The sequence below is a fragment of the Bactrocera neohumeralis genome, chromosome 4, assembly GCF_024586455.1.
Source record: "Bactrocera neohumeralis isolate Rockhampton chromosome 4, APGP_CSIRO_Bneo_wtdbg2-racon-allhic-juicebox.fasta_v2, whole genome shotgun sequence".
NCBI lineage: Eukaryota > Metazoa > Arthropoda > Insecta > Diptera > Tephritidae > Bactrocera > Bactrocera neohumeralis.
In genome coordinates, this window is record NC_065921.1 from 856,843 (window position 1) to 870,378 (window position 13,536).

At 34.6% G+C, this 13,536-nt stretch overlaps 1 protein-coding gene across 13 annotated transcripts in view; it reads left to right on the forward strand.

Annotated features, from left to right (window-relative positions):
• Positions 1–13,536, forward strand: part of LOC126754841 (uncharacterized) — a 41,105-nt gene that overhangs the window by 19,404 nt on the left and 8,165 nt on the right. For 7 of the 13 annotated variants that reach the window (XM_050467012.1, XM_050467016.1, XM_050467015.1 and 4 more), the window contains 6 exons: positions 44–226; positions 294–431; positions 490–672; positions 12,354–12,485; positions 12,835–13,158; positions 13,231–13,419. In XM_050467012.1, coding sequence (XP_050322969.1) covers positions 44–226; positions 294–431; positions 490–672; positions 12,354–12,485; positions 12,835–13,158; positions 13,231–13,419 — 1,149 coding nt within the window. Of the gene's footprint in view, positions 1–43; positions 227–293; positions 432–489; positions 673–774; positions 826–1,402; positions 2,540–5,786; positions 6,339–6,625; positions 9,664–12,353; positions 12,486–12,834; positions 13,159–13,230; positions 13,420–13,536 lie in introns of those variants that run through there. The other 6 variants (XM_050467018.1, XM_050467022.1, XM_050467019.1 and 3 more) reach the window with 4 other exon arrangements.

A 13,536-nucleotide genomic window follows, 5' to 3' on the forward strand; every position in this document is an offset into this window, starting at 1 on the left:
TGGAAACTTTTTATGCACGCTTTCCCTTGTAACCTTTTTACAGACCGTGAAGGCGATAAGCGCGCACAAAAGATTTTGAATGAACTGGAGAATATCGATGATGAATGTGAAGAAAAGGATATTGACTTTATCAAAACTTCCGATCCTGATGTTGATAAGGAATACGATCTGGCTAGCTTGCCAGCATTAGCGTTTTACAGACACAAGTTCCGCACGATATATGATGGTAAGCACTTCTTGAGTTGATTCTTATATAATGATTCTTAGCAATTGTCAATTCTTGTATGCGTCAGGTGATCTAATGAAGGAGGAAGAAATTCTGGATTGGGTTATCGACCTTCATGAATCCACAGCTGATGTTATCGAATCTGTCGATCGCAAAACTTTGCAAGTTTTGATTAACGACGTAGAACACTTAGCTGTGTTTTTCTGTAATATAAATAGTTAAAATAAATTTGCATTTCTGATTAAAAATATCAACTTATTTAGATGATGACAAATGCGAGACGTGTCCACAAATCTTGGAGGAATTGGAGACCATTGATGATGATACCGACAAACACGGCATACAATTTGTCAAATCGAATGACGTGAAGTTGGCGCATGAAATAGGAATTTTTGCATTCCCAGCTTTAGTTTATTATGAAACGGGCGTTCCAATCATGTATGACGGTGAGTTGTGAAAAATCTGCTATTATTACGTCTGGTATAGCTTAGGAGTCAAACGATATATTGCATAAATATGTAATCACATGTTTCTTATTTTTCCGACAGGTAATCTCAAAAATGAAAATCGTGTGTTGCAGTGGCTGATCAATCAAAAGAGTAAGTGTTCTTTGTTCGAAAGTTTTGTTTCCCAGTTTCGGTTGAGAACACACATACAATTCTATTCCTAGTCCTTTAACACGAGACACACACGCCACATAGCATTAAGACTCAGTCAACATATTCATATTCTTTGACTCATGAGAACTCTTATTCATGTAGTATATTATACACACACTTAGATCTCAGTCTATCTACATTAGTGAATACACCGATTGAGCAATGATAAAAAATAAAATTTGTTAACTTTGTTAGCGCCATACATTGATCGTATGGCCAAGCGAATTATCAAAGCAATTCTGACAGTCTAGGCCATATCCATAAAGAAGAGGTGCGTATATTTAGTTGAATGAAAAAAACATATGTTTGTAGTTTACGAATACGTCTATCGTTTACGTATTAAAGCCTTCATTACTCATGTGCATTTTTTGAATTCAAATTGACTCGCCTGACTTTCAACCACATTCCTCTACAGCTCGTATCACTTTAACTTTACTGTTAATTGAATACCTCTTTCAATGGTATTAAGTTGAAAGCTATCTGGTTTATTATCAAAACTAAACTGTTGTCGATACAGGTGAGGATGATGATGATGATGATGATGATAATGATGATGATGATGAAGATGATGAAGATGATGATAATGATGATGATGATGAGGATGATGATGATGATGAGGATGATGACGATGATGAGGAAGATATAGACGATGACGAAATCGAAAATCAAATTAAACGGGGAATGAAAAAAGGACGTAGATACATTGATAAATACGATGACATTAACGAAGACAATGACGATGACGATGATGACGATGACGATGATGACGATGATGACGATGACGATGATGATGAGGACAATGATGAAATAACCAAGTTGGTTTACCCCAAAGCGGAGAAAAGTAAAGAAGAGCAACTCAAACGATTAAAGAAAATTATTAGAACACAACAAAAAATTGATGATGATGATGACGACGATGACGCTGATGATGATGATGAAGAGGATGTTGATAACAAAACTAAAAAAAAATATAAACTAATCAAGCGCAGAATTGCATACGACGAAGACGATGAGGATGATGAATCCGGTGACGATGATGCCAATGATGATGGGGACGACGACAATGACGACGAAGGTGAAGATGAACCACACATGCGAGTGCGATATAAAAAGCCGGGTTCACGAAGATTACGATTTAAAAAAATAGTTTTTAAAAGTCGTTTAATAGAGACAGACGACGACAATGATGAGGAAGGTGAAGATGAGGACGATGATGACGAAGAAGATGATGGTGATGATGATGATGATGATGATGATGATGATGATGATGATGATGATGATAATGATGATGATGATGATAATGATGATGATGACGAAGATGACGATGAGGATGAGGATGATGAAGATAAAAGGCAAAGTGTCAAAAAAAGAAAATACATCTCAATGTCAGAACGAAAAAACCAGCGTCGCAAATCGGACGATAATGGTGACTACGATGACCGTAGAAAAAAAGAATATCAGTCTAGCAAACCGAATAGAAGCAAAACATATAAAGACAGAAATGACAACGACGACGACGACGACGAGGACAACGACAATAATGATGATGATGCGAAAGACGTTAAAAGTCATCCAAAATTGCGCAAGCCAATAAAACCTCAGAAAATTCATCAAGCTAATGAACTTTGCAACAAACGATTCTTAGATAAGTTAGGTAAATCCTTAAAAACATTGTTGGCAAACGAAGACTTAGTATTGTGGCACTCCCCACCCCTTCCTTTATTGATGTAATTTACATATAACGAGTATGCTCATAACCTACCTATTAATTACTACATTTTAATAAAGAAAAATTTAACATCGTGTCTGTACATGTTTATCTTAACCAATACAGGATATACCATAATGTCAAAGCATAATCGTGCAATGCCAAAAGGCACGCAAGATAATCATTTCGTACCGGAAGCTGAAGGTAAAACAAACGACTTAAATATGTTCAAAATTTTGGCTCAAATCAGCAACAGTAACAGTGCTTTTCGTGTGCGAAAGTAAATATATGCATCGAATTTGTAATTACCACATACATATGTATAATGCGTCCTGAAATACATAAGCCACCCAGCAAAATGCTTTGCACGATTACGTACAAGTCCTCCTGAAAGGGTTTCTTGTTAAAATAGTTCGAAAGATGCATTCGGAAACGAAAATACGATACTAATATAAATCGTTTGCTGAATTTGTAACACTAAAAACAACAATACACGATTGCCTATACACCTGGGGGCAGAGGGAACTTCCACTAAGATATAATGGCGCATGGCGGGGTTTCCTACTTTTTTTAAGAAAAGACACAGAAATTTAAAATTTAATGGCAACTGTTTATTATGATACAAATTCCATTCTTTGGCATTTATTTTTTTACGTCTCAGATTGTCCATCCGTTGAGTCCAATTTCCGATGACTCGTTCAAGCATTTCGACTAGTAACTCGCGAATGACGCGTGATGCTTTGCGCCAAGCCCTTGCTCTGCATAGACTTTAGACTTTACAAATCCCCAAAGAAAAAAGTCGCCATTGATGGTTACGTTCTCATCGGCATCATTTTTGAAAAAATATGGACCCAAGATTTCATCGGTCGAGCGGCTTCAATTCTTGCACAAGCTGAATTTTGTACGCTTTTAATTTAAGATCTCGACATAAAATGTGCCTAGTCGTTCCATACGTTCCATGCGCATTGCTGCGAACGACGGTGAATCGAGTATCCACGGATTTCGTGTACAATCTCAGCTACGACTGCCATATTTTTTTCATTGCTTGCAGGCCGTGGTATATTAGGTCGAATATTATCTAAAAATTAATGCTGGGTGACGGTGTTGCGAATAGTACGCTCAGTAGTACCCTTCTTGGATCACTCGTTAGAAGCAAGTATTCTGCTTGGGTACAGGTACTTTTTCAAGAACTAACTTCACTGCAACCATTAAATTTAGAGGGCAGACATCGTAAAAAAACCAAGATGAAAATAAGATTTTTATAAAAATTCAACTATTTTTCTTGAATTCCGATATATGTAAACATCGAACGGGATGAACAGGTTTAGTGCTATTTCATTACTCATATTTAGAAAATGGTGGATTTGATTTTAGTATGGTTATCCTTAACAATCTTATAAGAGCATCATATTATTCTATTACTTTAAGCATGTAATTTTAAAATTGAATAAATTCCAATTTGTAAAAGTCCATATTCTTGGCCATCGGTCACCTGAATGGCGCTATTTCAAATGATATCCGTAGTCGTGTGTGTCCAATCAGGCCAATATTTATAAATTAGCTCTTAAGACAGGTGCCTCAGTATGCACGGACGCTTTTTATCCATAATTCGCGAAAGAATCAAGTGTAGAAAGTTTTGAGAGAGCTCTGCAAATAGTTTTCGATCACAAGCACTAACAAATTCTGTCTATTGACCATACGTAGCCTAACGCGTACCCCACATTACGTTCTTTACTGTTTGATACAGAATTTAACCCTGCCTTATTGTTGTGACCTTAGCCAACAGCCTAAAGGCAATGCGATTGTGTTAAATACTTTGAAAATATATGTCCCTTAACTAATGTCTAATAATTTGTATGTATGTAAGTGGTAATACCTACACGAACCGTTAATGCAATCCACTTTAAATTTTCCCAAATTGTCTAACAGCAACAACAATTTTTACAATTTCGTTTGTTCATTCGGTAGTTTTACTGATTTTGGAAGATTCAACGAACTAACAACAACTACATTAAAAATAACATAGCTGACACAATGTTTTTACGAAAAAGACTACAACTTGATTTTTTCGAGCGTACAAAGAACAAGTTAATAAAGAGGATTAATAACAAAATGCAAGGAGTATAATCATTGCTGTTTGTGGAAGATTTTTTTTTTATTTTTGGGTTTCTTATTTTATAAGTAATAGTTGTATTTGTTTAATTATTAATGCGTATTTATGTCCTAAACAAAAACAAAATCATTCTTCCTGTAATATAAACTAAGAAACTACGAAAGAAATCTCAAACCAACTGAAAGTATTAAAAATATAATAAATACCAAGAAAAAAGACAAATTGATTATAAATATATTTAGATACATATGTGTATGGAATTATATAAATGATTATAAAAATTAGTCACTCTTATCGATTTGAATACAATTGAATCGCTTAGCATATGTAGCACATATTTAGAAGAATGCCAGCATCAAAAGCATTTTGTCAGTTATAAATTCTGTTTGTGCCAATTTTGTGTGTTTCCTTGGCTGGGCATACAAAAGAGCCTACTGTGTGATGGAAGTACTAGCAGGTGAAGCACGCTTTGCGCCAAAATCCAATTTAAAATTTTCTAAATTTTATTTGAAAAAAAAAAACACAAACGAGAAAACGTAGAAAAGGTTGATAATAAATAAACAAGAAACTTTTCTAAAACCTATTTGCAACTTAAAATTTTAAAGTAAGTTTTTACTAACTTATCTGTGGCTTTTCATTAGTTTGAATATTTCGAATGTCGCTCCAAAATAATTTGTGTTGAGCATTAAAACATACAAAATAACAAATAATGGGCGATATATCAAAGAAATTGCGAAAAATGTACCGTTACATATGTATGTGTACTACCTACCATTAAAAGCACGAAAGCAAACCTTCTTTAAAGGAAGCAACTAGAAAACTAAAAAAACTATATCGTTACTTTCGTGTATTTTTCCACCACTCTTTTGCGTTCTCTTTTAACTACTCTACTTAGTAACATTTAGTTTGCATATATTATGTTTTGTAATTAAAAGAAACTGTTAAATAACAACCGCAAAACATTCGTTTATGAAGTTTGTATAGACGTGCTTTGTTAGCAGACTTGCATTTTTTGTCTCTAGATGCCACTACTTTTTTGAGAAACAATCTGACAAAATGTTTTTGTTTGTTTGCACACAGATGACGAATGTTTCTATGTTGGATTGGGTCACGACGGCGGCTCAGCACGGCGTGGTAGTAATTTCGCACCGAACGCATACAAACCATTCCAATGTTGTCCCACTAAACTGGAAAAGTCAACGAAAGTTCCCAAAATGACCGCACAACGCATCGGCCACGGCGACGGCGACGCGGCAAATAAGCGCGGCGGCAGCTCCACAGGCAACTTTCAATTTGGACCGGCCACAGCAAGCGGTGGTACAGGTGCAGCCGGCAAGTCGGCCAAAGCAGCTCATAAAAAGGATAAGGATAGCAAAACCTCATTCAGGCAAATTGTGAAGAACGACGCAGACGATGATGACGACGACGACGATGATGCTGATGACGACGACGATGACGATTATGCTTCTGCACCAATGGGAAAAGTCTCCTACACCAGTCCTCGTAAATCTAGCGGCTCCGCAGCGAAGAAAGCTACTGGCGGCAACAAGCAGGTGGCCAATGATAAATCCTATGACAGTGGAAAATCGTCGAAAAAGGCTAAGGATGGCGATAAATTGAATGTGAAGACCGGTATGTTCGGCTTTGGCAAATATATTATCTGGTAGTTAAAGGTGCCAGTTTGTATGTCGATAGAATTGAATTTGTTGCCTAATATGACATACATATGTACATATATATGTAAGAGATATCAAATCAATTATGTTTGTATATATGTATGTATGTATGCTATGACGTTGTGTTTGCTTTACATACATACATATGTACATTTGCATTTTTGGAGAATGTGCGTGGAGACATTTTTTCCTGTTTTTATGTGTTTGTTTTATTCTTCTTCTCTTTTCTTCTGTGTCTTGCAGGCTTTTATTATTTGCATAAACGACTAAAAAATCTATATGACCTTTTTCAGGATATCTCTCTTTGGGAATAAGGAAGCAATATAATTGAAAAAGCAATATGTAACCAAATATAATAATTTACACACACAAACAAACACCCACACTGCATTGTTCATATGTACTAAGATAATTGAAAATATCCACTACTAATTATACCCTGTGAAGATTCATTTTAGAAGAAATATGTACATATTTACAATATACTATATATAAAAAAAAAATAGAAAATACTAACAACATACAATTGCTTTATTGTGTGCAAAAACTATTTGGTCCCGACTAATTAAATTAATAAAATTATGAGAGTTTATTCTAGAAAAAAATTGTATTTAGTACCAATCACGGAGTCGCCAAAGCTACGGTTCCTTAAAAGCATAGAACCCTATCCCAGGTATAGCACAGTAACATTGTATCATGCGCTCTTAAAAAATAGCATCCCAAACCATTGCATATCTTTTTTATGAAACCGATAACAACAACAACAACATAATTTAACAGTTTAAATGGTTTTTAATAGAATAAATTGGACCTCAGCGAACGCATGAATACTAAATTATATCGAATGGTGCTATTCACTATACTGAGACTTTGCTTTCAAAGTTCGGACGTTTTCCGATAGTGAATGGCTTAACTAATGAATATTTAGTGACTAAATTGGTAACAATCGTCACCCCTTTTGCCAAACTATGAAAATCAAAATATTTCAATGAATTAAAACAAAACATCCATGGAACTATACACGCCGACATACAAATGTGTAGCCCAATTAGTTTGTCCTTGAGAAATACTGCCATGGCACACCGCTTACACAAGCGCAATACTCGCCAACTTCGCAACGCACATACATACATATGTATGTATGTATGTATGTCAATATGTTCATAATTTCTTTGAGGTTATACATAAATGTGAGTATAATAAAGCAAAAATTATATCTTGAAAATAAGAACGATATTGGAAATGGATCAGTTTTACTAGGGACCCAAAATATATTATCAAATATAATCACCGATGTGGTGATTTGGATATACAGTTGTCGTAAATGGACAATAACAACAACAACACAAATAAGAACCCCAAAGCGAAGCAACAACAAATATTGCAAACGTTCCACTACTTTGCAGAGATTGTTCGTTCGACAGACAACTCAATCCAATACAATTCTTCAATTCTCAGAAAAATAAAAATTAATTTCAAACAGAAATTAATCGCCTTCTAAGTAGATTTAGTTGTTATACAGCATTTGCGCAGCACAGTCCTTAACGTGGAAAATGTTCAAATTAAGTAAATCACTTATGTACATATGTACATATATCTCAATTGCATGTACTTAATTAAGAAATATCTCGTTATCTCGTTCACACGTTTTCTGTAGCTTAGGAGTCAAAGTTCATGACTCATGACTGTGCTATGCGTAAATCTGTTTTTGTTTTTCGTTAGTTTTCTTTTTGTAGTTGCTCAGAAAAAAGCTCCAATTCTTCCGATCACTCTTTATGCTCCGCTTTTGATTTACCCCAACTAGAATGTATGTATGTATGTCCTCACATTGGTTGATGTGTATTCACATAAGCCACTTCGTTTGCTTTTGCTCTCCATAGCCGTTCGACCAGCCTTCTTGCCAAATCAAATAGAATAAAAGAAGCTCAATAAGATAAGGACTTCTTCCAACTGAAGGCAATTTGTACTTGAAAACTCAATAAATCAAAAAGAAAAAAACAAAAAAACAAAAAAGAAATGTCAGTTAACTATTTTAATTTTTATACTGTTATACTAGAGAATCTTAACTATTTACAAACTTTTATTGTTAAAGAAGAAAACAAAACTCACTTGATAATCTCCAAAGTTGGAAAATTTATTTTATAATTACAACAAACAATTTTTGTAACTGTACTTAACACTTTTGATACTATACATTTACACGTTTTGTGCCGTTTTGTGTACACTTTACAATGTAGGGGACTTGAAAATTTTATTGCTAACTTTTTATTATTTATTTTGCAATATTATATATTGTACTTATGTATTTATAACGCAAAAATCTGTTAACTATTTTCGGGGCTGATAAGAAAGCATAAAAGCATAAGAAGTAAATAAAGAACATTGTAATAATCGAACCGAATGAATGCCGTCCGAAGACAACAACAATAATAACGACTTTCCATGCGTCTATGTAGAAATGTATACTCGTATAAGTATAACTAATATACATAAGTAGGTAAAAAGCGCTAACTAAATTTAGCGGAGGCACGGTTTTCGATTAAAAATTGTTTTTATATTTTGTTATGTAGAAAAGTTTGTAGTTGGTGTGAAAGAGTGGTGTTGCAAAGCGAATGTAACACACACACACAAACCAAAATATATATGTATATAAATACATATACATATGTATGTGGTGGGAGCCGCTAGGTGGCGACCGCTGGCTTTTTGTAATTTTATTTATTGTTGTACCGGTATTGAAAATACCGTTAAACTCACGCCTTTTCCGGTTGGCTACACACGCACATACACACATATGCACGTCAGTGGCTAGTTACATTAGCATCTCGATCCGGTATGTGTGGATGTGTGTGTGCACGCCTGGAAGCGCTGTTATAATTTAACGAAGTTAAAGCACTTGTTATAAATGCAGTTTTCTAATTTTAATTATAATAAAAAATACACTCACACACATACACAAAATTATGATTAATTGAAATAAACAATCGAAATGTAACTGTTTTTCAGAAATACAAAACAAAAAATTAACTTAAGTAACATACAATGTTGAACAATAGCGACTTTTTGAAATGTATGTACAACGGTATAAAAACTCAGGCACACCGAGTTACGTATGTATGCATGTATGCCGATATGAATAATAGTACCACGGAGCGATAGTTAAAAGCAAATAATTTCAATTGTCAAAAACAAATGTTTTACAGAAAAAAATATTAGTAAAATTGTAATTTTAAATTTTTAGAAATTTAATAAACAGATTTATACAAAAATCAAACCACAAACGCATTTAAGAAAACTCAAAAGAGCCTGAATTCATAAAGGATCCATAGAACCCTAAACAATGTATTAACACACATTTATTATTTTCTACAAATGATCCACGCCTTTTATCTCTATTAACCGCTAAGGCCTTCCCTTCAGCATTGCGACTGATAATGTTTGCAAATTCTAGAAAACACTTATGACTGTTATTTTAGATGCAAATTATGGTGTTTGCATAATAATGAAGTATATATACTACATATTGGATATATATGTATAGAAGAATATACATATGTATATATATATGGATGTATGTATATAATTATGAGCCTTTGTGTTTGGATTGTACCCACTTCTGTTATTAATCTCATGTAGGCTAAAACCCTCGAGTGTATGGGATTGGCTGTCGTCTTCCCTCAATGTTCTTCTCATTCTAATTTTTTTGAAAAAATATTTTTAACAAATTGTTCTTAGCAAAATCCCTAACAGACTGCGAACAAGTCATTTAGATCAGATGATGAATTCAAATCAAAAGGGAAAGCCGGAAAAACTAGTTCTTATATGACCACGATCGCGGATATTAATAAAGTAAGAAAAAATACATTTAACAATAACTTAAAAGTTAGTTGTTTCTGCATGAAGAGGGAAATTGGAAATTACAAGAGTTTCCAGCAAAATTGTATTATGCTAATTTTTTTGTTTTTGAAATAGTGCCGGCTTTTCCTCCAAGCCATACAAATATTTAATAAATATGATAGACAAAGTATTCTTGTTTTCAGCATAAAAGTGTGCGTGATTGTGTGTGTCAGCGTAAATGCGTTGGTGTTTTGTGTGAAATTAGTGTGTTATTCTTGATACCGCGCATAAATCAGTTTGTACCTGTAGGCGGTCGACATTGAAGTAAAAGAGATATTCTAAATTCACATTTGTATTATTTCGCTAACAAGAAGGGCGGTATTGGAGCCTTTTGAATGTATTCCGGCATTTGCTGAAATTAAATACGAATTCGATCATTGTGATGGTGCCACACTGCAAATTCAATTTGACTAATTGCGACCTCGCAGCAAGTCTAACTTATCGGGTTATATCCACATGAAAGTTCGGAAGAATGTGTTTTTTTGTTAATTTTTTCTGGAGGGTCTTTTTATTGAATATATATAATACATAAAATATGTGAACCTTTAGCGAATTTCACGTTTTCTAAGAATTCATATTTTATTATTAAGTCTACAACTTTGCTTGCGCCGTTTTTTGTAAATTTAAGGCTTTATTGTATAAAAACGGTCCAAAAATGTTTTCCCTTATTCCCTCAAAAAGCAATGCTTAATTAACACACGAAATGCTTTATGATCCATTTTTTTATAAACTAACACAAGTTGCTTTACAAAAATTCTAAATTTTTTAATACCTAATAGAAATCATATAGAAGGTAGTAGTAGAGTAATAGTATTTTCTGTATGTGTCAGCCTCAGTAAAGTGTGGACGGGTCCTCAGCTCAATTCGGCTCAAAAAGTGACATTTTCAGTTGAGAATAAGTTTGGGATGCAAACAGATCTCTAGAAATATTTTGTTGGATTATTGTTGACACAAATGTCCAAGATCGATATAAAACGATTTAATCGATTTAATCGACCAGTGCTTGACTCTAGAGACATCTATTGGAAAACGGCGGAAGCAAAGTTGTAGAATTGGATTCCGTCGTTCCTGTAGAAGATCTCCTGAAAGTCCTCCACAAAAAGGTGTTTGGAGGTGAGGAAGATATCTCTGATCCAAATTATCTGAAATAAAAAAAACCAAAAGGATTGCTTTAAGGATAGACCAGTGCAGGTAATGATGAAAGAAATAGTCAAAATTTTGATGTAACACAAAATGGAAGCTTCCCAACAAAAAAAATATTTTTTTGCACGAAAATTTACCATCTAAAGTGACTTAAAAAATCTAAAAATTTATCAGAAACTTTATTTCTTCGTTCATTATCTGACAAAAGAAGAAGAAGAAGGATCTAAGAAGATCCTGTGAAAATTTCAAGTCAATTGGTCAAGCCGTTCCGAAGAAATATTCCTCACCGACTTTGGAAAAATCGCTTCAAGACAAACGCATTTAAAGAGCAGCTGCTACTCCGGGTTACGGTTTCGCCTACTTTCAAACGTTCGGAGACGTCTTTACAAATACGCAATATTCTTGAATATATACATATACATTTAAAATATGCAAAAAAAAAATCGATTGTTTTCAAAATTACACGTGGATATAACCCCTTATCGCAGGTACTCGGAAGATCAAGTTTACTTGCCGAGATGAAAGTCGCAATTCAAAATCGAATTTAAGCACAATGCCAACTCGGTTTGGACAGTTGACACATTCTGAACGCAAAACATAATACTGGTCTGCAGGACTTGTTCCCCTAATCATCTGGTTTACAAAATTTGTCTCTGATATCATTCATCCGCCGTTATCCAGATATTCGCACCACTCAACGGAGTTTAAGCCTATACAATACAAATACACATAAATTTCCTGTACTCAGTTAGTTATGTAAATAGAGGGTTTCTAATAATATACTAGACGCTTCGTAACTCTTTTGAATTGATCGGCAAACTGCAGCAAACAGGTAATGAATATCTCAAGACATTTTTTTATAAACTAATCGTGAGTAAAATGAAAACTCCATTTATTTATTTTTTAATAATTTTACATCCAAAATGAACAGGAAATATCGAAGATCCACAAGTCGTCTTCAAATGGATTTTGGAACAAAAGGCCGATGAAAGTATCGAGCTGATAGATCGTGACACTCTAAATGAATATATTAACACCAAAGATTTTCTGGCCGTCGTCTTTTGTAAGTAAAACGCAAACAACAATAACTACAACACTAAGTAGATGTAATAACAAGCTAAAGCAACAACAATATCAGCCAGACTGCAAGTTTACGTTGTTTTTATGACAACACCAAGAACAGCCGATGCAATTAAAAACTATAAAAAGTGTTTAAACGTGTTAGCGCTATTAGTTTAGATAGTTAGCCCACTAAAAACTGTAACTGCTTGTCATAAAACCGTCACAATTCGTTCAATTGCGTAGTGTTTAATTAGTAACCATTTCAGTTGGCTTAATTAGTAGTATATTGCTAGAACATCGAAAACATAAATTTCCTCATTGACATCATGAACTCCGCTTATCGGTTGCAGATAAAGAGGACGATCCCGATGCACCGCGCGTGCTTCGCCACATTGAATTGATTGATGATGAGGCGTTAGAGTACGGTATCTATATTGTCAAAATGAACGACAAGCTAATGGCGAAGAAATACGGCTACCGAAATCCCCCTGGCATAACATACTTCCGCAAAGGCAAATACATCAACTATGATGGCGATATCGACGATGAAGAGGAGGTTTTGGATTGGCTCACCAGCCCCGCCAACATGGAAATGACCGACCACATTGAGAAGGTCAACCGCAAAATGTTTGAGAAAATACGAAAATCATCCGATTACTTGGCTGTGATCTTCTGTGAGTACCGATCGTTCTTCTATATATATGTATATATGTATGTATGTTTCCAATTATGCATTTTCTTCGCAGATAGCGACGAATGCAAGCAATGCCCGCGAGTACTCGCTGAGGTGGAGCACATTGATGACGAAGCCGATAAGGCGGGCATCGATTTCGTGAAGATCGACGACAAACAAATGGCAAAAGAGTTTGGCGTTTTCGCGCTACCTGCAATTGTATTCTTTAAGCCATCATCGAAGGAACCAGTTATCTACGCCGGTGAGTAGACTACGGATGTCCTATGAGCTAGTCGTAGTGCAATCGGTTGGTTTGTTGTTTAAAATGGGGCATAGAAAGAATGCTTGACCGCGGCATTATGTTTAGTTCCATGAAAAG